The 27611-nt window shown below is 34.7% G+C and overlaps 1 protein-coding gene across 1 annotated transcript; it reads left to right on the top strand.

The window, feature by feature from the left end:
• The first annotated feature begins 197 nt into the window (after positions 1–197).
• On the top strand, positions 198–26685 carry LOC121419545. The gene is made up of 6 exons (XM_041614001.1): positions 198–210; positions 6557–6808; positions 7900–8151; positions 9824–9928; positions 18242–18364; positions 25266–26685. The coding sequence occupies exons 1-6, from the start codon at positions 198–200 to the stop codon at positions 25421–25423; spliced, it is 903 nt and encodes a 300-aa protein (XP_041469935.1). The 3' UTR covers positions 25424–26685.
• The last annotated feature ends 926 nt before the right edge of the window (positions 26686–27611 follow it).

Genomic DNA, 27611 nt, shown 5'->3' with positions numbered 1-27611 from the left:
TTGAACCTATGACAAGAAATTCAGTCTTTCCTTCATTGAGTTTAAGTCTGTTATGAGTCATCCAACTACAGATGTCTGTGACACAAGCAAAAAGAGTCTTCTTTGCCTCATCTACACTGCAAACCTTAGGATCAAATGTTACGTAAAGCTGTATGTCATCAGCATAAGTATGGTAGAAGACATTATGATGACGAGCGATGTCTCCTACAGGTAAGGTGTAGATACAGTAGCCGATCGGCCCGAATACAGACAAACAAAGAAAAACGAACCTTATTTCGTTTTCGGATTAACGAACCTTCGGAACAACGAACTTTATTTCGTTTTCGGATTAACGAACCTTCGGAGCAACGAACCTTATTTCGTTTTCGGATTATCGAACCTTCGGAATAACGAATCGTCGGAATTACGCCACAAATGTTCGGATTAACGAACCCTTTTTCGTTTTCGGATTAACGAACATCGAGGTATAGGCAATTTACGTGTTCCGGAATTACGAACCTTCGGAATAAAGAACCTTCGGAATTACGAAGCTTCGGAAATACGAAGTGTAACCAAAAAATGCACGGTCGCTGTGCATTGGAAAGTAAAATTTGCATGCAGCACAAAATGGATCAAATATTGAATGCCTTACAACCAATGAAATTACAAGAATCTTTGTAATGAGTTGTATCAAGAAACACCTCCGTACCGGCACACACAGTCAATCACTATCTTTCCAACCCATTCTTTATGATTGAATGTCTCCCCCTCTCACACTTTCTCCTCGTTTTACTACCGATTAAATTTTCAACACTAAGATCGTTCGACCCCCCGCCCAAAAACTTTTAGTTCGGTTAGATTTAGCTAATCATCTGCACCATTTATTTGAATAAGAAAACAAGTAACTTTTTCACTAACCAAAACAAACAAAAAAAAATACTTATAACCTGCCTCCCTTTCATGAAATATTTTGGGAAAACATTAATTTCACGCTTTTCTATTTATACACAACAAAAAAGTAAGTCCCCCCCCCCCTTAAACAAGCATCAATAATCTCCGAACCAATGCGACTTTTTAATATATTTTTATATGAGTGTGTACATGTAAGTAATTTTATAAGCTACCGTCTGAGGAGATGTTATGGACGTATTTTACGTCATGCTTCAGTGAGCACCGTAAGAAGGCAAACATTTCCCTTTTCAAAAGTCACAAGCCAAATATCATGACTTTGATTCCATTTAATTGGAACTAATTCAACAATCTTATCAAGAAGAATAGTCAGAAGGCTTGTAAAAGGTACTTTTTAAAAGACCATACAACTTTTTTGATAATTTTCACGGTTGAATAAACACAAGTCCAAATTTGCTATAATTGGATTTTTTCACATTTCTATCAATAAAAATGTTAAAATATGATAATAGTTATTTTTAGGAGGATCTTCAACAATATCGTTTCACGGTTTAATGAACATTTATAGAAAACCAAATATACGATTTTCAAATATCATAGGCAATTATTACTTCATTTTGGTAACAGAAAATGATCTTTTCTCAACTTTTTTTTAGTTATGTTCATGACCAATAACATGATCCAATGATTTAAAGATGTTAAATTAAACATTCACGCTTGAATGAACATGTGAAATGTGATTATGTTTTTTTAATGTTGAAAAAAAAATGCAATTTGTAACTATGGATATCTCTCACAAACCCCCTTGCTTAGTTCATTTGATTTGATTTTTATGAAAATCCCGATGTTTAATGCATCAATGAGCACACAATATTAGAAAATTATGCAAATGAGAAGAAAGTTTAAGGCCTAGGCCCCACTCTGCCGTATTGAATGGTTATTTTTGGTGTCCGCGCCTTTTGGATAGTTTTACTCTGACTCCATGTGCGAAGTTTCCTGAAATAACTGTTGGCAGAAGTAACAAAAACAGTCCTTGAAACAAACCCTTCATTTCATATTTGTTAAAATTTTGACTTCCTCTCTCATAGACTTGTGTACATTATGGGCGCATGTGTTTGAGAATAAGTAACCCCTTTTTCAGTATGGTGCAACTTTTTTTCAAGGCTGTTGTAAGCAATGTCATTTGGCAGTAATGTTTATCAATATATGGACAGAATTCTGTGCAAAAAATCGATTTGTTCTTTTATGAATGAGTGAACACGCATCAAAGTGGAAAAATGCGTATTTTCAACGACACAGACTCATTTTAAAGGGTAATATAGTGAATATTGAGGGAAAATACGGTTTCAAAAGTGTATCATCCATCATTTGTATCACCACACACTTTCCCAACTTTAAACATTTTCATGGTTGAGCGAGCACATTCGAAAACTTAGCAATGAATACTCTTTATACTGCATAAACATGATAAATGTATTATTTTCCTAACTATTTCTCATGATCAGTTTAATTTACGGACAAAGCAGTGGTGGATCCAGAATATCCGAATGGGGGAGGGGTCTATAATTGGGGGCGCCATTAACATTTTCAAACTTTAACATGATCCAACAAGATATAGAGGATACTACCATAAACCCCTATGATACGTCACAGTACAGGGGCCTCGGAGCGGTTTTCAAAGTGGGGGGGGGGGGGGCTGTACATGCAAAAAATCACAATCGTATGGTCATTTTTACATTTTTCTAAATGGTTTTGGAAAACAGTGGGGGGGGGGGGGGGGTGTTGCACCCACAAATGTAATAACACTTTACCCACAAGTGTAATAATTTCACCCACAAATGTAATAATGCACTTTACCCACAAATGTAATAATTTTTGATCAACCACAAATGTAATAATGACTTTACCCACAAATGTAATAAATTTGAAGGGATTTTTGGCGAATCCTTTCTAAACTAAAATCCTATAGTAATGCGTTCATATAGCACAAAGTGCAAAGTCTTTGTTGGAGATGGGTCCAAGTCTTTTTCCAGACCAGTTTGTTTCAAAAACTATTATATAAGTCCAAAGTCTTTTTTCCAGACCCGGTTGTTTAAAAATTATGATATAAGTCAAAAGTCTTTTTCCAGACCAGGTTATTTCAGAAATTATAATATAAGTCCAAACTAAGACATATACATGTAGCGTAGTCTTTCAGCCCGATTTTATTTTTCAAAATTACGCTAATAGTAATAATAAAAAAAATCAAAATCTAAGACCAAACAATCCTTCAACCTAAGAAATGTTTTAAAAAGAAGTTTAGAGCGTTGTCTTTAGTCCAGACCTAATCATTAAAACAAATACGCAAAAAAAATCTTCTAACATAAGACCCTATCATATTCTTATTCTTGTGGAATAACGCGAGTTTTAAAACGTACTCTTTTCTCCAGACCCGGCTATTTAATGAATTTACAAAACTTCAAATCTAAGACCAATCTTCCAAAGTTACACCCAGTAAAGAAATATGTCTTTACCCCACACCCATTTTTTTTAATAATACTAAGACCCCAACAAAACATTGCAATAATGCATGGGTAAAGCAAACATCCTTCCTCCAGACTTGGTTATTATTTGAAAAAAATGAAATAGTTTTTACAAATATTCTAAAACGAAGACCCAATAATCTGATTACTGTGGAATAACACGAAGACCAATTGTCGAAGATCGACTTTCCTCGAGACACAATTATTTCAAGAATAAAAAATCAATAAAACCCAACCCCCAACAACGAATCTAAGAACCAACAATCCTCCAAATTAAGACCATGCATGTAGAAAAGCACATGTTTAGAGTGTTGTCTTTATTCCAGACCCAGTCATTTAAAAATGATTTAAACAATCTTAAAAACATAAGACTTTGTCATATTCTTATTCTTGTGGAATAAGACGAGTATTATGCTTAGTCTTTCTTCAAGACCCGGTTATTTAAAAGATAAACAAATATTGAAAAAAAATCACAGCTAAGACCAATCTTCAAAATTAAACCCAGTATAAATGCTTGGGCTTAGAGTAATGTCTTTATCCTTCACCCAGTTCTCTTAAAAATACAAATTAAGCGAAACATTAATCTTAAAGCTTAGACCCCAACATCTTCCAAAACTATAAAACCTTCGTGATAACGCATACTTAATTTGACCAGACCAGCTTATTAAAAAAAAAAACAGAACAACAAAACAAACATTTAAAATTAAAACCCTCTTCCAGCCTAAGATCCTGTAATATATAATGTATTTAAACATTCACTTTTTCTTCCAGGCAAAGAAATTTATAATTTATAAAAACCATCAAAACTTAGAGCCCGGGGAGCATTTCATGAAAGGAGTTGTCTGACGTTTAATCCGACACTAACCATGGAAGCACTGCATCTTAGCCAATCAACATCAAGGTCGGACATAAATGTTGATGAAATACTCCCACAATCATCTTATTCATGTTGAACAGGCACGAGAATAAGATTGAGTCTTAGTTATGAAGATTTCATTTATCTTATATTTGAAAATGACAAGGTCTGGAATAAAGAAAACTCTCTAAACTTTTATTTATTGAAGGTTATTAGTTTGAAGGATAGTTGGGTTTTAGATTGTGTTGTTCTCTTTTAAAATATTTTTGTTATTTTGAAATAATTGGGTCTGGAGAAAGACCATATTTCCTTGCTATTCAATGTTGATAAGATTACAGGGTCTTTGTTTTGTTGTTGTGTTTTTTATGATTTTTATAACTGGGTCTGGAGGAAAGACCACGCTATATTTCCATGTTACTCAACATAAATAGGATCGTGGGTCTTTGTTTGCTTTTCTTTTTTTTATTATTACTAATTTATAATTATTATTCATCATGTGTCATTTGAAAGATCTGGGTCTGGATGAAAGACTATGCTATATTTCCATGTTATGAAACATTAATAAGAGGGTTGGGTTTCTTTTTGCCTGATTCCACCAGTTTTAAATAACTGGGTCTGGAGACAAGACTATGCTCGATTCTCATTTTTATTCAACTAGAATATCATTATCGTATGTTAGTTTGGACCTATGTTATAATTGTTTAAATAAACAGGTCTGGAAAAAAGACTGGACTTATATAATATTTTTTCATTAACTGGGTCTGGAAGAAAGACTTTGGACTTATATAATGATTTTTGAAACAACCAGGTCTGGAAAAAAGACTTTGGACTGATATTGTAATTTTAAAATTAACCGGGTCTGGAAGAAAGACTTTGGACTCAAATAACAACTAAAAAAAACTGGGTCTGGAAAAAAGACTTTGGACTTATATACTAGTTTTTTAAACAACCGGGTGTAGAAAAAAGACTTTGGACTTAATAATAATTTCTTAATTAATCGGGTCTGGAGAAAAAAAATTTGGACTTATCCACAAGAAAGACTTTGCACTTTTGTGCTATATGAATGAATCCCTATAGGATTTTAGTTTAGAACGGATTCGTCAAAAAATCCCTTCAAATTTATTACATTTGTGGGTAAAGCCATTATTACATTTGTGGGCGATCAAAAATTATTACATTTGTGGGTAAAGTGCATTATTACATTTTTCATTAACTGGGTCTGGAAAAAAGACTTTGGACTGATATTGTAATTTTTGAATTAACCGGGTCTGGAAGAAAGACTTTGGACTTATATAATGATTTTTGAAACAACCAGGTCTGGAAAAAGACTTTGGACTGATATTGTAATTTTTTAATTAACCGGGTCTGGAAGAAAGACTTTGGACTCAAATAACAACTAAAAAAAAAATGGGTCTGGAAAAAAGACTTTGTACTTATATACTAGTTTTTGAAACAACCGGGTCTAGAAAAAAGACTTTGGACTTAATAATAATTTTTTAATTAATCGGGTCTGGAGAAAAAAAAATTTGGACTTATCCCCAAGAAAGACTTTGCACTTTTGTGCTATATGAATGAATTCCTATAGGATTTTAGTTTAGAACGGATTCGTCAAAAAATCACTTCAAATTTATTACATTTGTGGGTAAAGCCATTATTACATTTGTGGGCGATCAAAAATTATTACATTTGTGGGTAAAGTGCATTATTACATTTGTGGGCGAAATTACATTTGTAGGCGATTATTACATTTGTGGGTGTAACAGGGGGGAGCTGCAGCTCCCCCCCCCCCGCCGCTTCCACGGCCCTCGCAATACATTGTGCTCACTCAACCATGAACATACGATATCAAAATTGTGTGTGGAGTGGCTAAATGATGGATATTAAAAACAGTATAACAACATAAAAATCACCTAAAAACAACTTTCCCCTACTTTGTATTTGCACAATCTGAAAAACGACTCTTGTGACTTTCAAAAATTGTCATTTTTAGTTCAATCTTTAATTACTCATGCGTGACTCAATCGATCAATCTTATTTTTCTCCAGGAGTTGCGTAATGAGTGTAAAATCCACCTTCGAAACCTTACTTTTTTGTTGTGTACAGATAAATCGCAAAGAACAGTCTTCTTACAGATCCATCTACAATGATGTTACCCCAAGATATCACTTGCGAAATCTGCCGCTGACAGTAAATTGACAATTGCATTTATTAACAGGATTTGAAATCAGCATAGCGGATGAAGCAGAAAATCTGCCGCTGACAGTAAATTGACAATTGCATTTATTAACAGGATTTGAAATCAGCATAGCGGATGAAGCAGAAATAGAGGAGAAGCGAATCGATCCCACAAAATTGGCGAAAGAGCTCGGTGTTTCTGATGATACCACGCCATTGGATCTTGATGGAACAAAAGAGAGCTGTCAATATGTACTTCAAAGATGGAGAAACATTGTACGGCCTTCATCATTCAACCATCGCATGGTTTTGGCTGATACTCTGCACAATCTTGGCGAGAAGGAGCTTGCACTCGGTATTATCTCAGGTAACAGAGAATCAAAATCATGATTATGGGTTTTTGCCTTAGGTCATATTTGCTTGATTCTTAATTGAGATATTAACGATTGTGTTCCCTGCGAGAACTTAGTTATACATGAGAGAACTTAGTTATACATTGATAGTAAAGTTTGACTCATGTCATAGGCATTACTGTTATGATTAGATTGCCCTACAGATGAATGCCACTTGTAACGATTTCAAAGTGAATTCGTACAGAAATCAAATAAGAAAATTATGAAAAAGTAAGCTTGTAAATTTGGAAAATAAGCACAAGATTCGAGCGATGTTGCTTATCTGTTTTTGGCGATTTACAGTGCCTTTTCTCCGGCTTTGCTTTCATGATTTGACCAAGTTCAGTTCAATATACATTAATAGATCTAGATGATATCGTGGATGATATTGGGACCATATATTTTAGTTTTACAGACCTTCTTGTGAAATCAGTGTTTACTGGAAATGCGTTCTTTCATCCTTGATTCAGGAAAGAACGAACAATGCTCTTTCATATAAACCATATTTCTCACTATGTATTTCTTTCTGTCTTTTACTATAAATATTTCTTTATTTCTAACGTATTCGTCCTTATTCCAAGGCATTTTAGTGGATTTGTATTTTCACATTTGACATATTTGTTCATACTCTTACTACTTTACTTTGTTGAATATTTCTTGTTTGTTACTTATAGCAAGGAGATATCACCTCTTAGATGTGATATCTCCTTTCTCATAGCGAGCCCTACCTACAAGTTCTTTTCTTTTCACTCCCTTACCATTTCCTTCAAATATAATATTCGGTTGAATTATACTTCGAATATCGTCAATTTTTACTGTTTTTAATACCGGTTTAAACTACAAAATGAATAAAATATGATTAAATATAGGACTTGTATTATACATGTTGACATTAGCCATTTATTCCATTGTCCTTGTAACGAAATCAATGTATTCAGTTAACGAATTAAACGGTCCGTTAATGCAATAATTACTCGAAATAAAAAAAAGGAATGAATTAATAACTCACTCAATCACTCGTAATATAGGCATTTTTTAAACCACTATCCTCATTCTTCTTTGTCAGGAAAGTTCCGGAACAACATCATAAACAGCCGAGTATCAAAAATGCTAGCAAGAACCATTCCAGAGGGAGAAACGGATGTACTGACTAGAGTTCTTGGCAAGGAGATGAAAAAAGATCTAACCCCTTGTGATGTTATAACCGCCTGGGTGACTGAAAAAAGGTTTTTCGGGTTTCTTGAAAAAAGTCCAATAACATTGAGCAACGAACTTCTCAAAGCAGGATTCTATCCATTTGCTCATGAGATAATGGCAGGTAAGTATGAAATCATCTTATGGAATCCTAAAGGTCAAGTCCATCCAAGAAAATGTTGATTTGAATCAATAGAGAAAAATCAGACTAGCGCAACGCTGAAAATGTCATCGAAATTGGATGTCAAATAAGAAAGTTATGGCATTTTAAAGATTTTGCTTATTTTTCACAAAACAGTGATATGTACAACTCAGTGACATGCAAATGAGTCAGTCGATGATGTCCATCACTCACTATTTCTTTTGGTTTTTATTGTTTGAATTACACAATATTTCATTTCTTACAAATTCGAAAATACGGACCAACTTGACTGAATCATATAATAGTAAACAATGCTAATTTCACGTGATCAGGAAGGAATTGATCGTTGTTTCACTGAGCAAGGGGGAGAAAATTAAAATATTTCATATTTCACATAACAAAATACAAAAAGAAATAGCGAGTGGATGACATCAGTCTCTTCATTTGCATACCGACCAGGATGTGCATATAACTGTTTTGTGAAATTAAGCGAAAATTTAAAATGTCATAACTTTCTTATTTTACAACCGATTTTGATGAAATTTTCAGTGTTATGCTTGTTGGATTTTCTCTCTTTATTCAAATAGGTTTTGGTTGGGGTGGACCCGTCCTTTAATTGAATGTCAGGGACCATGGAATGGTTTTAAAAGATATAAGGGGGTGCGAGATGAACATTTATAAATCACTACTTGGTGATAATTTCTTACGGTTTTTAATGTTTACTAATTACGTGGAAGGTTAGGGGGCTGAAGCGCTCTGCAGCCCAACCCCCGTTTCAGTTGTCCATGAAGGTTACCCCATTGCATTTGAAAGGGGTACTCCATGCTAGAAATAATTATGTTTCAATAAATAGAGTAAAATTCACTGAGCAAAATACCCAAAAATTCTACCACAATCTGATATCACCCCAGGAAATTCTTGAAGTTAAGCGATATTTTGTGAAAAAGAAAACAGTTATATGCAGGTCATCATGATTATTCGTAGATGGGCTGATAGTGTCAAGTTTCTACTTTACCTTTTATGGTATTACATGAAATTTTCATACATGTTTGAATTAAATGTCTTCCTTCTTATGAAGTGAGTTGAAGCAATGAATAACATAATTATAATATCTAATGCATCAAATGCCTATCCAATCTTTTCAATTCTCGGAGGATGATAATTGAATAAATACAATTTCACAGAATAAAATAGAAAAGAACAAATTGGGATATGACATCATCAAATTGCTCATTGAATATTCATTATTTCACTGAAAGATTGCAAAGCTTTAAAACGTCACAACCTCGATATTCCTAGCCCGATTTACGTTGTTTGAATGTCCGTTATCAAATCAAATTATTTTTTTCACCCTTTAGTAACTCTTTAGACATAAATCATCTTGATTCCAGTAGACGTTAAATCCTAATAATACTAGCTGTACCGAAGTATGTACAGTACATAAACTGTGCTATTGGATGGTAATATTTTATTTACATTATATGTTTTTTGGAAAATACTTTAGTAACAGACGCAGAAAAAAACAAAACAAAACATGGAAAGATAAATTTTAAAATCAAAATCAAAACGGTCATTTTCTAATGACACGACGACGATTATTTTGAGGCTTTATCAATATATTTTTGGTTGAAGTCTAATATTCTTATCTTTGTAGGTGGATGGAAAGGAAAGGAGGCGATCAAACAAACTCCAGGAGACGAGGCTGGAGATAAGAAGAATGAAGATAGCATGAGTCGTGATGTTACACAGGCAGATCCAGGTATACATGTACATGAATGAATTAATTGAAATTTTCTCTTATATTATTCAGGGACAATTTATTGATTCCTATGCTGGCCTACATTAACGGAAAATGATAGCATATAAACTGATTTTCTATATTCGTAATCAGACCTGAATTGAGATTACAGAATGTGTACAAATGCAATATTTCTAGCTGACTCCTTTGCTGGCCCCTTCTTACAAAAAATTGTGATTGATTCGACCAATCATTCCACCTATGGCAAGCCAGTAACGCCCTAAATTACATTGCAGATATATCTGTTTTCAATTCAGTTCAACTTATTTATTCTTGATAATCATTAAAATATCTTATGTGTGTGTGTGTGTATTTGAGTTTTGTCAGACGTGTAATCAATCAAACTTCATGAGGTGCGGACGTGTTTTTCGTTAGCTCCGACACTGAAGCGAAGCAGCATATAACTCTACATGGGAATACATTGATACATATTCCATGCATATTCCACGAACATACTCTGGAATTTGATTTCTATTGCTGAATCAACTAACTACCGAGAGGAGTCTCCTTGAATTTGTTTCTAATTACGGGAATATTTGGATGTGTGCCATATCATCATTAACTTTTCTGCCATATTTTGAACTATCAAAGTATGCCTACGAGATCTACGATGAAGGCCGAAGAAATGTCTGTAAATGTTTGAGAAGAAGTCCGCAAGGCACTGGAAGGAAACAACAATTTGCTTGACAATCTGACTGTAAAGGTAAAGCAAATTATTATCGACGAATTAATTGATACTGTTACTACAAAGGTTGCCGAAGCACTAAAAAAATCTTATGGATTTGATCTAAAAGAGAAAGAAAAAAAGATTAAAGACCTAGAAAATAAAATTATTGACCTCGAAAATCAACAAGACGATGCTGAACAATATTCGAGGAGGAACTGTTTAGTATTTCATGGAATCGAGGAAAAAGAAGGCGAAAATACGGAAGAGGTTCTAAAGAATTTCTGCAAAGACAAGCTTGGACTACACATTAAGGATAGTGACATCGACCGATCACAGATAAATTATCTTCGAGCTGCCGATCGGGGAAAATATGGCTGAAACAAATTTCCGCCCCACCCCCCCTCCCCTATTGGCGAAGGCTGGAACCGCCCCTGTGTCCCCCCTACCTTTGGTATTTATGTATTTATGGATTTTTTTTCAAGAACACATTAAAAAGTGGTCTTTATTTTTTTAATGTGATTATAAGATAATTTAAGTTAGCCTGGCCGGGAGGGAGTGGGCGCCATTTTTCGAAAAGTACACATGGGCGCCAAACATCAGGTAAAATTTGCTCTCCCTCCCTCCCCTTGAAATCCTGGATCCGCGCCTGGGTTCTATAACAATAACCCAATTAGGGCAATCAGCCCCTGACAACTACTTCAAGGAAAATATTATCCCCATATTTTTTTACCGCCGGGGACTGTTACCCCCCCCCCCGGAAATTTACTCTCCAGACAATTACCCCAGATAATTATGAAAATAATAATTTAAAGTCGACTTTGAAGGGGTAGTCCTCATTAGTCACTTCTTGGCTTTATTATAAATTAATACATAATATCATAATCCTCATTTATATGATGCGAGCACGAAGCGCGAGCTAATTTTGGGGGAAATTTTATGCATTTTTTCCTAAAATTTGAACTGATTCTGGGCAATGTTTGTTATCCTGAAAAAGACATGTATGCAACTTAATAATTACTACGAACGCAAAGCGCGAGGGGAAATGAACTGATGAAAAAGATACCTGTTAAAATAGCATTTTACAATCAAATAATGCGAGCGCGAAGCGCGAGCTGAATCTTTTTGAAATTATCACCCAAAGAAAGGAAATTCTAAGCACTTTTTTTTAACTCAAGCAGAATAGGTATATGAGTAAACAATTAAAGCAAGCGCGAAGCGCGAGCGGAAAATTTCTAGATTTAATCCTATAATATTTACTGAACGAGACACTCTATTCATGATTTGTAAATCCTTAAAAATGAGTATTAATAATGCGAGCGCAAAGCGCGAGCAAAAAAATTATACGTTTTAAACTGGTACCTGTTAAGGACTACTTGGACTTAGCCATGCATGAAGGCGTCACATATTTCAACAATCAAAAAATGCGAACGCGAAGCGCAAGCTGAACATATTTTTTACTTTTTTAAAGAAAGAATGGAAAATTTTAATCAGTTTTTGTAATCGTGAACAGGATAGCTATGTAATTTAATGATTGATACGAGTGCGAAGCGCGAGCAGAATAAAAAAATCGAGATTTAGACCTAAAAGTGGGCCACTCTGTTCATGTTTTGTAAATCATCAAAAGGATGAGTAATATGGCGTCTTCCTACATTAATAATGCGAGCACAAAGCGCGAGCAGAAAATTTTTGATATTGTGATCTGACACTAGATAATGATTTAAATTAGAGAACAAGTTGGGTACACTGGTTGGGTATCTGAATAAACATGCGCGAGCGTATTTCATATTTAGACCTAGAATCTAGGCATTCTAAATGCAACTTTAATCATGAAAATCATGAAACTTTGATAGTCCGATCTGAAAAAAAGAGTCAATTTCAGCTTTATATTTATTTGTAGAAAAATTGTAAGGTGGATATGGATCGCACTTAAAAAAGAGCTGATATTATTATTACTTTGAGTTTTGACATAGGACCGGGACATCCTTACGACATGCCATCATATGAAAATGATGACTATCTTCCTATTCATCTTGCTAAGCGCGAGATGAAACAAAGGGACAATTTAATTATCAAATTGATATCATGGCATAAAAACTGGACATTTCACTTTTGTGATTATGAATAGGATGCATCAGTTAATATATTTTTAACCATTAAAGCGATAAATTTTGATAAACTGTCATGAAAAGGGGATTTTAAGTAGTTTGTTGTATAAACTATATTGAAACATTTATATAACTCGCCAATCAAAATGCGAGCGTGCAGCACGCTAGCTGATGCGCCTTAACAATCAGACCAGTAAAAGGGATATTTTGAAAACTTTATGGATTACACGAAAATATAGGTACCTAAAAAAATCAAAATTTGCGAGCGCGTAGCGCAAGCAGCAAATGTTAACATTCAAACCATAAGATTGACATTTTTACAGAGCACTTTTTAAAAACCAATTGTAAATTACACAAAATAATGAAAGTTCGATTTCCGAGGTGAAATATGTGTTGTATATTGACTTCCAAACTTCATATTCGAACTCCATATTGAACAAGATATGTAAATCACCTAATAGGCAATGTGAGCGCGAAGCGCGAGCGAAAGTTTTATATAGTTGCACGAAAGATTCTTTTTATTTTCCAAGTCTTCCCCTTATCTTATTTTATGCCTTCGTCGTCCTTCTCTTCCTTTTCTCCTCTCTTTTTCCTCCTTATTTCCTTCTTTCTTTCCTTTTTTGCTCCGCCAAGAGGGGAGGGGGGGAGCTCGGCCCCCTGGATCCGCCTATGGGGACAAAGGGCGGGAAAAAAAGGCTATCATCGCCAAATCTCGTCCAAAAATACATGTTTTATTTCGATTTAGAATGATGTATTTCTATGATTATCAAAGACCAAAATAATAGGGGGACATTTGATATTGTGTCCCCCCTACTATTTTGAGTAGGTGGGACACGTCCCCCCTCGGATTTCCGCCCATGATGTAATATCAAAGGGAGCGCGAAGCACGATTGATTTTGGGGGGTTTCAATTTGGTCTAACTTCTCACCAGAGTAGGCCCTACTAGAATATTGTGAACGGGAGCTGTAGTTTCTGTACTGTTGTTTTAGTATACCCTTCAATATTATCAATGATCATTGTACCTCTAGGAAATATGCAATCTCGACTAATTATCCTCATCAGTGGCGTATTTATTCAGCATGGGTGCAGGGGGGGCCGAGGGCACCAAGATAAAAAAAATAAATGAAATGGGAGGGGGTAGACGTTAAAGAAAATCTGAGATTTTATTCTTGAAAAACACACTGAGGTATCTCACAAGGCCTAAATAAATAATGAGAACGCGAAGCGAGATCTGATTTTTTAAAAAGAATTTTCCTGTATTTTATCCTGAAAGCCTAAGTCAGGGGCGGACCCAGCTTCCGCCAATAGGGGGAGGGGCCATTTTTTCACCCATATTTTCCCCGATCGGCCGCTCAAAGCTGATTTGTCCAAGTGCCGTAATGAGCCAACAATTTCGAGGGGGCTCGATATGGCGTATCGCATAATATTAATAAGAAGTTGGCGGTGAGCGAAGCGAGCAAGCAAATATTTTGACACTTTTATTACAAAAATACAAGGTTGTGATAGATTTTGACATAATATTTGGAAAATAATAGGATATTTCATCCTAATCCCTTTCCTTTTCTCTCTATTTTTTCTTAGCCTTGATTTTCTCTTTTTTTTGTTGGGGGGGGGGGGGGCAAACGCCCATGTCCTAACAGTCATTTCCTAGATTTACTTTATAAGCAACATAAACGTGTTTATCTCATAAGCCATATGCAAGCTAAAAATTAAATTTCATGTATATTGTCCTGAAAATTTAACATTCTGGGAAATGTTTGCGAACTTGAACAGGACGCGTATGTAACTAGATAATTACCATGAGCGTGAAGGGCGAGCAGAAATGTTAAATACTATGGACTGGTCGGAAAGTTAGTCATCAAGACGATTCATATTTATTTTATTTTATTTATTTTATTAAAACATCTTTATACAGGATAACATGTTCAGATAAAATACACTGCTTTTCAACACGGTCCTGTTACATAAAAATATCAAACAACAATAAAAATGCATACAAACTTAATTAAGTTAAAATACAGGGTATGCTTAATTTACAATAAAAGTTGCACAAAAAATAGAGCAGGAAGATAAAGAGAGGTAAGACAGAGATAGTGTGGTTAAGTAAATGGCAGAAGTAGAGAGAGAGAGCGAGAGAGAGGGTGAGGGGAAAGAAAGGAGTGCAACAACATAATACCGAATTAACTATACAATCAACTATACAATAAAAATATGGATAAAAAATCAGTCTACTATCAGTTTAAAAATACTTGTTTTTGTACGACCTCTTGAAATGTAGGAGGTTAGAAATATTCTGGAGTTCATTTGGCAAGGAGTTCCATGTCTTTATTGCACTAAATTTAAAGGATTGCTTGAAACTTTCAATATTTGGCTTAGGTAATACAGCATTCAGTGAATCAGCGTTACGTGTATACATTCCATGTCTATCAATAAATAGTTCAATATCATTACAGAGTCTAATAGGGGCAAGTCCATATATACATTGGTAAGCTAAATTACATAAAAAATAATCCCTCCTTGTATCAAAAGATTGCCATTTTAGTTTCTTCATTAAATCTGTACAACTAATAGAAAAATCATATTCTTTCATTACAATACGTGCCGCTCGCCTTTTGCAGTCTTATAATAAGTTCCCTATTTTTCAATGAACAATTACCCCCAAACGGAACAAGCATAATCTATACATGGCTGAATAGTTGTTTTATATAAAGTATTAAGTAAATCTGGTTGAAGAGTTGAACTTAAATGTCTTAAAGCATGTAACTTAAATGATATTGATCTACAAAGATGTTTGACATGAACATTCCATATGAGATTACTATCAACTTCAACACCTAAATATCTTACAGAATTAACTTGTTTGAGTGGCTCACCATTAAGCTTTATATCCAATTTTCCTTTGTTTTTTTTTAATAACGAGTTGAAATAAGCATAATATTTGTTTTAGTAATATTGATCTTTAAACAATTGTCATTATACCACTTATCAATTTCATGTAAACATACCTGTAAATCACGTTGAATATTACTTAATTTAGAATCGGAAATATACACAATAACATCATCAGCAAAAATATTACAAACAGCAGTCGAAATGCATTGTACAATATCATTTATAAATATCAAAAATAAATCCGGGCCTAATACTCCCCCCTGTGGAATTCCAACTGTTAAATCAATAGGGTTTGACTGTTTACCATGACATCTTACTGATTGCTCCGGTTTGTTAAGTAACTTTTGAACCACATAAGTTCTGTACCAGATACTCCATACTTTTCTAATTTAAATAACAACATTTCATGATTAATTGTGTCAAAACATTTAGATATATCTAAAAAACAAGCGCCTACCATTTCGTGATTATTAAGTGAATCATACCAGTCATCTATAACACGATGGAGACAAGTTACTGTAGAGTGATGTTTTAAAAAAGTAGACTGATCAGAAGTTATCAAATCATTGTCAATTAAATAAGAATGAAGACATTTCTGAACTAATTTCTCCATGATTTTGGCAAGATGGCATACAACTGAAATCGGTCTGTAATTAGAACATGAATCCTTTGACCCCTTTCCTTTATAAATAGGTGTTACTCTTGAATACTTCCAGTCATCAAATACGATTCCATTTTTCAAAGAGTAATTGAAAATACCAGTCAACGACGAAAGTATGAGAGATGATGATATATTAAGAAGTTTACTATCAAAATCTAAAATGTCTAAGTTGCTATTGCAACTGAGATTAGATAAAAGCCTCAAAACCTCACTCTCTGATATAATTTTCATATCAAAAGTATGAATACATTTTGGGTTTTTCCAATTCGGTAGTTTGCAATGATTAAAAGAATTAATAATATTTCGTCCAACATTAGCAAAGTGTTCGTTCAGGTTTTCTGGACTAAGGTCATTATTAACAGAGTTTGAATATTTCATATTACCAGTAGCCATATTAAGTTCTTTCCAAAGCTTTTTAGAGTCATTTTGATACTTAGATGAAATTTCAGTACAGTATTTCTTTTTTGCTTCACGAATAGACGAGAGAACTTTATTTCTGACTTTACGATATTCGTCTTTAAAGTCATCATTATTGTCTGACATGTCTTTAAGGTAATCACGTTGATATATAAGTTCGAGAATATCATTAGTCATCCAAGGATTATATCTATTCTTTACCCGTACTTCTTTAATAGGAGCATGTTGATTACATATAGATAAAAATGCATCCTTCCATTTGAACCATATCTGATCATTAATAATTGAACTATCATATTCATTACCATTAAAATTGCATAAAACATCACATTTACTGATATCATTAAGAAAAGAAGATTCATCAAATTGTTTAAAATCTCTAAACCTGACTGTTTTATGTTGCGATTCATGAACATCAAAATTAATGAAAGTAAAGATTAAATAATGGTCGCTCAACCCAATTTTAGCAACATCACATAAAATATGTAGGTCAGGTACTGTTGTAAAAATTGGATCAATACATTTAGAAGACCGAGATGTAGTACGTGTTGGTTTGGTTACTATTTGTGTAAGAGAATACGATTTCAACGATTAAATTGAATTTTTTTTGATATTCCAACCTAAAAGATGAGATTTCAAATCCCCCAATGGGACATTCGACATTCATTTCCATCTCTCCTTTTCTTATCTTTCTTCCTATCTTTCTCTCTTTTTAATATTATTCTCTTCCTATTTTTCTTCTTCTTTTCCTTTCTTTTCTTTTCTTTCTTTTCCCTCTTCTTCCTTTTTCTCTTTCCCCATTACTTATCCCTCTTTCTTTTTCTTTTCTTTCCTTTCCCCTTTTTTCTATTTTTTTTCTTCTCTCCCTCCCCCTTCCACTCTCTCTTTTTATTCTCTTCTTTTCCCCTCTTCCTCTATTTCTCCTTTTTCTTATCTTTCTTCCCATCTTCCTCTCTATTTAAATATTCTTCTCTTCCTTCCTCTCTTTTTTCTTCTTCTTTTTCCTCCTTTTCCTTTCTCCTAGCTTTCTTTTCTTCTCTTCCTTTTCCCTCCTCTCTTTTTTCTCTTCTTCCCCCCTGTTCTTCTCCCTTTTTCTTTGTCTTTCCGTACCCCCTCTTACTCTCTTTTCTATTATCTTCTTTTCCCATCTTCCTCTCTCTTTTTATTCTCTCCTTAATTTTCCCCTCTCCCCCTCTTTTTTTTGAGCGGGGGGGGGGGGGGTGGTGAGTGAGGCAGTTCCCCCTCGCCCCTCCCCCATGGATCCGCACCTGATAGAACCCCATGGTCTCGTATCATTTGACCTTTGGACCTCTCGATGACATTTGATATATCTGATCATAATTTTACACGCACTGCGGACTATCGGACCCGCGGTCTATCGGACCCGCGGTCTAACGGACCCGCGGTCTATCGGACCCGCGGACTATCGGACCGCGGTCTATCGGACCCGCGGACTATCGGACCCGCGGTCTATCGGGATGTCCCCATCGACATTACGGTTAAATGAAATTAAATTGAATAATTTTTTCTAGATGAATTGAAAGAAAAAAAGGAGACTGCCAAAGCAGGAAGTCAAGGAGAGGATGTTGTAAGCAAGAAGAATGATGATAACATGACTCATGATCTTAAATCTACGAAGGAAGGCCCAGGTACAGGTGAGTGAATTGATCATTTTTTTTCTTTATATTCACGTATGATAAATTCATCCATAAAAATAATGAAGAGCTCATATGCAAAAGGGGTAGGTCCATTTTTCATCAAATTTGATTTTTATGTCTTAATGTATAGATTTATAGTAGCTCTATAACATGATACCAAAGAAAAGTTGAAATTCCTATTAAAAAATGAACTAAAATGGCATTTTTTTTTCAAAAGGGGTTAGGTCTATTTCAGTTTAGTTGCAAAAGGGTTTAGGTCCACACAATTTTTTTTTGGAAAAGAATATCTTTAAAAATATGAAGACAAGTAGATTTTTTTATACTAAATTTTATGTTCTAATGCTAGGGTATCATGAAAACACAGTTTTGCATAAGAATATTGTAATATGAGAAAATTAAAAAAATGATTTTTTGGGAGTGGACCTTACCCCTTTTGCAACTAAACTCTTCTGAAGAACTCATTTGTCAAAAGGGTTTAGGTCCATATTTCATAAATTTCATTGTTTTCTGTCTCTAAACCTCTAGATTTGTAGTCACTCTGATGATACCAGAAAAAAAATTTAAATTCAAATGAAAATGTGAATGAAAGTGGCAAAGAAAAATCAATTTTTGATCAAAAGAGATAGGATCTATTTCAGTTTCTTTGCAAAAGGGGTTAGGTCCACAATGATAATTTTTTCAAAAATATATAGAAAAAAATGAAGACAGGTATATTTCTTTTATACCCAATTTTATGTTCATATGAAAGGGTAGTACATCATGGCAACTTAGTTTCTCATAATATTGCAATAACTGGAATAAAAAAACATGTTTTTTCTCGGAATTTCAGTTTACATGCAAAAGGGGTAGGTCCACACAGTTTCTTATTTTGAATATCTTAAAAGATATGAAGACAGGTAGATTTCTCTTATACCCAATTTTATGTTCTTATTGTAGGGTATCATCATGATTTAATTTCGCATAAGAATATTGCAATATGGGAGAATAAAAAAAATATTGGAGTGGACCTAACGCCTTTTAAAAATAATATAATTGAGAATAAAAAACATGTTTTTACTCGGAATGGTCAGGAGAACCTAACAAAGTGGGACCTAACCCCTCTTGCAACTAAACTCTTCAAATGCTTCACCTGTGTAAATTTAAACTTCAGATATACTGAGTCTCAAGTCTAAACAGGGCAGGGGCGGATCCAGGATTATCCAAAGGGAGTAGGGGGGGGGGCAAATTTTTTCGGAGGAAAATTATGACAAGCCAAAAAAATTGTATTCATACATTCACGGTTTTCTTGACATTTCAGTATGCTTTTTGTTTTCAAAGGACTATGTACAAATTTACTGAAGAAAAATGATGACATTGAAGGATTTCCATACACCTGAGATTGATTGGATCAATCGTAACTCTTTGTATTAAAGATGGGGTCCTGGTCCCCGTCTTACAAAGAGTTACATGTACGATTGATTCAATCAATCATAACTCTATGGAAATCTATCATTGTCATTTTTTGTTTCTCCAAGAATTTTCAAAATGTCTTCTGTGAACAAAGGCGAACACATAAAGTTATAAAGAAGACGATGATTTTGTGTAATATACATCATATCTAGGAAATATTTTGAAGAAACATGCATTTTAGATGTGGGTGTTGCTGGCTTTCCATAGTTGTATTTAATCACATCAATCGCAACTCCTTTAACACACATTCCTATAGCCTATGGGGGGGGGGAGGCTATGATATCATGACGTCACATGAATGAGGTCCATACTACATCGAGTATGTTGGCTCAGTGGGAGTAACAGTAACATATTTTCAGAAAAAAGTTGAACGCTACTGAAATCCTTCAATCTGATTGGCTGATATTAGTTTGTTTTAGAAGATTGTCTTTACGAAACGGGATTCTGGATGTATTGTAGGTTGACATTCCGGCTTGATCACCTGACTACAATGATTTATTTTGCAATCTATGATTTTCTGCCTTTAAAGGGGAATGAAACCTTTGTAACAAATAGGCTTGTGTAGAAACAGAAAAATCAAAGAATAAGAATAAAGAAAGTTTGAGAAAAATCGGACAAATAGTGAGAAAGTTATGAGCATTTGAATATTGCAATCACTAATGCTATGGAGATCCTCACATTGGCAATGCGACAAGGATGTGTGATGTCACTGATGAACAACTTTCCCTTTGGTGGACTATAAAATACCCTCAAATTGTTTCTTTTTGTTTTTCCTTATGATGATACAAACTCTTTATCCCTGATGTATTCTTAAAAAATATGTATTACATGCTCTCATATGTAGACAGAACACGTGATTGATAGATAGATGTGATAAAAGAGGCAATTCTAGTGAAATATATACGAAAGTAATAGGGAGAGTTGTTCACAAGTGACATCACACATCCTTGTCGCATTTCCAATTTGCTATCTCCATAGCATTAGTGATCGCAATATTCAAACGCTCATAACTTTCTCATTATTTGTCCGATTTTTCTCAAACTTTCGTTGATCTGATTCTTTTATTTTTCTGTTTTCACACAAGCTATCTTCTTCCAATGGTTTCATTCGCCTTTAAGCAAGGCGTCCAGCCAAATTTGCAGGAAAGTATGACCAAATTTGTTCTTGCTTTTGTTTGAGAGTAGTGTAATGACGAGCAGATATTTAATATATATGTTAATGTTTGGCATTTGAAATATTCAACTATTGTACGAAAAGGAAACATTTAAATAACTTATATTTTCTTTGTATCATCTGTCCATCGTGAACAAAGTTGAAAACAGAATGGTCTATCGTTTCCTTTGAAGGTAATACACCTCATACTTGAAATTAACTCTTATACGTTTTGCAACAACAAAATAACTCATCAAATTCGTTTATTTAATACATTGCTGCTTAAAGGGATGGTTCGAGCTGAAAATATTTATATCTAAATAAATGTCATAAAATTCCTAGAGCAAAATGCTGAAAACTTCATCAAAATCTGATAACAAATACCGAACTTATTGAATTTTAAAGTTAAGCAATATTTGTTAAAAAAACAGTTATATGCACATAGTCATGAATATACATTAGGTGGACTGATGATGTCACATCCTCACTTTTTTTTCTTATGTTCGTGGGTTCGAGTCCACCCCGGGCTGATGACTGAAGCAAGTGCGTTGTGTGTAAACGTCTCTCCCCTGTTTCATAGATACAGGCTATGTTACAGTGGAAAACACTCCGTCCCTCGGATAGGACGTTAAATGGAGGCCCCGTGTAAAGGAAAATCACCTTTGCACGTTAAGAACCTACTGCACTATTCGAATAAGAGTAGGGAAAAACCCCAATGTAGTGGTCCATCTGCATTCCCTCAACCAGATATCGGGAGGAGAGACCTGCGAGTCACAGTTCTGTGTGCGCGCCCTTGCAGGCGACCCAGATTGGCTGGCTCCTCCAATGCGCCTTTGAATGTCTTTGACAGAATATATGGAGCTATACAAATGATGTGCATCATGTTATTACAGGAAATCATAAATAATTCATTTTTTTTTCATACATGTGTAATTGATGTCTCCATTATGATGAAATAAGTTGCGGCAATAAATAACTTATGCAATTAATCAGCTGTTAATCCAATTGATTTAGTTCTTGGTAGAATTTTTTTAGAATAAACCTAATTTCGTATAATAAAGTACAAAAGAACGAGTAAAGATATGACATCATTAACCCACCTAATGAATATTTATAAGGACATGCCTAAAAGTGTTTCACCGGAATAATGCAAATCTTTAAAATTCAATAACTTTGTTATTTGTTATCCGATTTCGATCAAATTTTCAGCATGTTGCTCTGTGAGTTTTATTATATTTAGTAAGATAAAAATATTTCCAACCTGGACCATCCCTTTGATTATTTTTCCTCTATGCAGCAGTATAATCTATTGTATTTGCATGACTAAAAACTTCATAAATTATGTGCTTAAACATACCAATTTTGTTTCTGCTTCGATAACTTTTATTTCGATGATTTTTTTTATAATTCAAACCAGATAAGAACACATTTGAGAGCGAAATTACACTTAGTGTCATTGCTTGCTTCATTTGATTATAATATTTACAATACTGTCTTCGGACAATAATACTGAGACTATAAAACTCATCATGCATTCTTCGTCGCTACGCTCGCTTGACCGTCGTTTCATTCAGGATGAATTCCGGACGTTTGCGACCTAGCTGTCACATTCCAATTAAGTAGTGATGATCCAACCTGAATTATTTGTAAATAACTCTTGGGAGTAAAACAGCTAGATTACACTAGGAACCGAGCATAATTCCCGGCAAAATATAAAATTTTCGTGGATATTGACCTAGCCTCCTCGCCGTTTAAAAATGTTTTAAGAATGTCTCTATACAACTTTGCTCTAAAGGCTCGTAATGTGTACTCGAATTATTTTTGGTACTTAACCCCCCCCCCCCCCTCCCCGAAAAGAGAGAGGGAGAGAAAAAAATAATTCGACGAATATATTTTAATTATTTGCTTTAATATAGTTTTCAATTCACACGGACGGGCGTGCTAAATATAGTGGGATGGAAAATAGAGATTTGTTTGTTTGGGTAAAGAAGTTCGTTCGCCTTCTTCCATTGTTTACATTCCTTAAAGGTGTTGATTTCGTTTGCTAGTTTTTCTGGGCCGGGCTAGCGATTGGAATGTGGAAGTGAAAGAGGGCAAACTGAATGGGTTGCTAGGCGTTCAGGGCTAATAGAAGTCCATTGGAACTTCAGTTATTTACTACTTTGCTTCTTAATCATGTTCTTCGGCTCGCTTGCATTCTTCAGTGATTAGAGAGAGAGAGAGAGAGAGAATGTGAACAGGTGTGGAAGCAAGGAGTGCTGGTAATTCCTTGGTGGAAGTGAGCTGTGAGTGGGAGTGGCTGAAGTGACAAGAGTCGCAAAAGAGGATTAATTGACTGAGAGAGCAGTTGGGGGAGTGGTAAAGAGAGTTACATAAGTTGGAAGAATAATGGAAAGCCGAAGAACTTGAATTTGGAATCGGAGTACACAATAATTAAGTTCCGTTTTATATACTTACATTATAGGCGGATTAATTTCGCGCATTACACCAAAAGTGATAGGGTCGACTTGGGGAAAGGCTTTTTTCGCCACGCGGTGTTTGACCCAGAAAGGGGATAAAAAGGGAGTGTTTAGTTGACAAGGGGCAGTTTTTTCGTTCCCGATTTGTTTTGCCGCCGTAGGCCATGTCGGCTTAATTTTTGTCTGTCGTCGGTCGTCCAGCCCAGAGATGCGACATATATTATTATCCAGCATGTAATTTGACTTTGATTTAGAATAAAACCTGATACACAACTTAACTTCATCGAACTTGTCATTCTTTGACTCCCGTCTTTTTTTTGTACGTGGGCAGCGCAAGACGGTGGGCGGCCACCGGCCGTCTTGCAAAGCTGTGCCGCTACAAAATATTACCTCATACCGCTCTTTCACACGAATAAAAAAAATCCTTATTTGATTGGTGAATTCAGTGAAAAATAATTCTAATGACGATTTTTTAGTACTTGTAAAACAAAACTGGAATCACGAACACTAATCACGAATTCTCCGGGGATGAATTCCAGTTACGTTTCATTCCAATTACGGTACGAATTTTCCGTGAGAAAGGTCTGATTATTCTGAAGACGAATTGTAATTATCATTACAAAGATATTTCAAGGTGGTGATTGAGATAAAATAAAAATCTGTAACAAACGTCCAATGCGCCGGCTCCCTAGATAGGCTATATCACATATTGATCACAAAATTGCTGGGAAAGTTACGCTTTTGTTTTCGTTCATCAATTATGCATTTTATTCTACATCCATGCTTATCGCTTATTATTACTATTCGTACGACAATCAATGACTAAAGTTTGTAGAAATTCACTACAGATTAATCATCATTGCTTAATACACTTCTAATGTAGAGGAATAGTCAACCCTCATAAAGATTTTGAACAAAACTTTGTTTCTTACTGTGAACTGTTGAGCTGTTACCATACGTCCAATACGGTCTTTCAAATGCTTAATATCACAACAAAACAGAGGGGAATGGGGACAAGCGTAAGCAAAAGAAAGAAAGAAAGAAGTAACAGCAATTATCAGAAAGAGAGGCCCGGATCATCTAACTTTGTATTGACAATAATGTAGATTTAAAAAAAAATGACGTCACGTTGAGCTCGTATGGGTCGTGTTGTCCCATATGGCCCCCCTAACCCTAAGGTAATATAGTACCGTTGCCCCGTCCGGTTTTACCTGATCATTTCTTGTGTTTGAATCTATGCTAGATGCCTTTCATACAGTGTCGTTTGCAGGTTTCGCGATTTTCTAATACTCTCTGATATGGCCAAAGTTATCCCATTTAGCATCAAACTTTTGAAAAATAAAATGAAAATCCTATAATCATTTAATGAAAATTCAATTTTATTTCATTTTACTTTATTTTTTTCAGAAAAAAAGGGTTACGTGCACATCAGTTGCATGTTAATGATGCCTCACTCTTGCTCTTTCATCTTAATTTTATTAGCAGAAAATCAACGTATTCCCATGTATTTGATCATGCAGACATTAAAAGTCGTTTCACCTTTCGCCAATAGCATGGCGTTATGATAATCATAATAATGAGGTTATGTTTACCCATGAGAAGTGAAACCCTGATAGGGAGCATTAGAAATGAAATTATTTGAGAATTAATACAATAAACACGTACTGAACAATGCGTGTATGACATCGGCTCGTTTCAAATATCTAAATATCGCAATAAAAGGGGTTACTGGTATTTCATACATTTGCTTTACGAAATAAACATAGTTTGGTTCGATATCTACTGTATACAAATTGTATTTCCTTGTCCTTATGAAACAACATTGTCTTCTTTTGTAGGCAATACCAAGAAGAAAACAGAGGATAATACGAGTGATAACAATTCAGAACAACTTTCTAAAAGCTCGGAACAATATGATCATTGGGGTAAAGGTCTTACTAGCCATGCTAGCAGTGGGGATGCACATACGATGACAAGAGGTACATTTCGTGTTTAACCGTCGACATGACTACTGAGTGCTGATGTGAAGTTATATTTCTAGCTGATGAACTTGCAGAACATGCCAGAGACGATCTATTCTCTGACAGTACAACACACCTCGTACAAAGGATCTGCTGATACCCTCTGCATTTTTTTTACCTTTGATTTTATTTCAGTTTGTTGTATCAATACATGTTTGAGTAGATGATGAGCTATTTCACTTCAGTCGATTCCACAGTGTGGTGTGATCCATTCTGGGTTTACAAACACACGACTAACATGACTAAGGTACCATTGAAATCTCGAGAGGGGCAATTTTGGCGAGAGAAATGAGCGAGCCCCAATTGAGCCATGCCATGAATAAGTTATATTATTCAAGATATGGTAAAAAAAAGGACACATATGAACTAGTTCTAAACCATTTTTTAGCATCTGGTACCATACATGTATGTCTGTAAATCTACAATTGGTATCATACCCAATCGAAAATTGGTCTTTCTCGGCATTTATGTTCATTCGTCAACACAGGTTTTCAATAATATATTGATGTACACACGAGCTCACAGGAAGCTATTGAAACTTGTATCTGTATAAGGTGAATGTGCACTTAACGCTTTAACGATGTCGAAAATCCCAAAAGAAATGAAAACAAGATAATTCTCAAGATTTTCACACATTCATCTACCACATACTTTTTAAATTTTTTTGGGCTCTCGACTGTTGCAAAAAATCATCCCAAATGGGACACGTCGCTGTTGCCATAGTAGCAACAACAATTTTGCGCACGAACCGCATGTCTAATGTCCCCGTTGTGGATGCGAAAAGTCCGGTAGTTAAAAGATACATGTACGGGGGAAAATAAAAAGAAGAGCTTCCTATTCCATTCATTTAACATGTTCAAATAAATGGTGCTTTAAGACATTGCGTCCCATTTTTTGTCTTTGGTTTTGAAAAGTTCCGTAAGAGGTTAACATGTTTCTTAGTTCATATTGTGAGTTAACGGCTTTGTAACAATGTGATGTAATTGTACATTTCTAACTGTTACCCTTCGCCCCCAAAATATGCCACTGCCAGACCATTATTATTTACGACATATTGACGTGCGGTAGTAAAAAGGCAGGCAACATTGCTTATTTGTGTACCTATCATATTCAAGGCGCTAGGATACATGGCTTCATGCGAAATACAAATAGTAGTTCCATAAATGTCATAAATGGTGTTCTAAAAGAAAATTGTTTGCTGATTAAAATGATTTAATGCTGCTCATATGATGTTTTTTTAATATAATTTCCCCAAATATGCAATTAGAAACTAGTGCATTATTCTAATTTTAATAATACATTTTTATGATTATCCAGTGATCACCTTTTTATGAACAATCGACAATGTAAAATATGACAAATTAAATGCGTGTAGAACCCGATCTAGGGTAGTCTAGGAATGAGTGTCAAATGACAACTCTATTTTTTTTACACCTATCAAGATTTTTGTAGTTGCCTAATTAGCTACGGAGAATTGATTGATTGATAACGAATTCCTTTCATTTCAAATTTTCAACAAAAGCACAAAGTAATTCTGTTTCTAATGAATTTTTCTGAAAATTATAGCAAACAATAAGAAAAAAAAGGAAAAGACGACTTATAAAAAAGAGTGGAATTGTTGAAGAGAGCATCGGCGTGGCAAATCACTGTGAGGTTGTTTTAGAATTTTCTGACGACGAAAGTCGTGAAAAAAAACGTATCAACATTCCAAATGTATCAACTAGAGTTAATGTTAATAATAATAATTATACTTGCTTATATAGCGTTTAATACTTACTTTGTCAGAAGTCTCTAAGCGCTCTACAGTATGTATGCAGCATAATTACCCTGGCTTTAGCAGTACAGCTGTTGTTCGATTGTATGTAAACGATATATCTCCAATAAAAAGACAAAAAGTGGGTTGTTCATGATGAACATCGTTAAAAAACATCCAGGAAGGCGATTGTTTACAACGGAAGTTGTCTTTCCTTTTTTTAATTTTCATTTTTGAAAAAATACACAACTTTGGTACTGTGTACAAACTGTTGCTGATAATGTGTGCATTGATTATTGTACCACGGGTTTATATCGGGTTATCTCGAAATTTTCTGATGTAACCTATGTCGTATTTGGTATCACTGGAAAGAGCATTTCAATGCGGTGACATTGCTTTCACTTTGATAT

This window comes from Lytechinus variegatus, chromosome 8 (assembly GCF_018143015.1).
Source record: "Lytechinus variegatus isolate NC3 chromosome 8, Lvar_3.0, whole genome shotgun sequence".
In the NCBI taxonomy this organism is placed as follows: Eukaryota; Metazoa; Echinodermata; class Echinoidea; order Temnopleuroida; family Toxopneustidae; genus Lytechinus; species Lytechinus variegatus.
The sequence above is the reverse complement of the archived record's forward strand: the minus strand, read 5'-3'. Positions and strand labels throughout refer to the sequence as shown.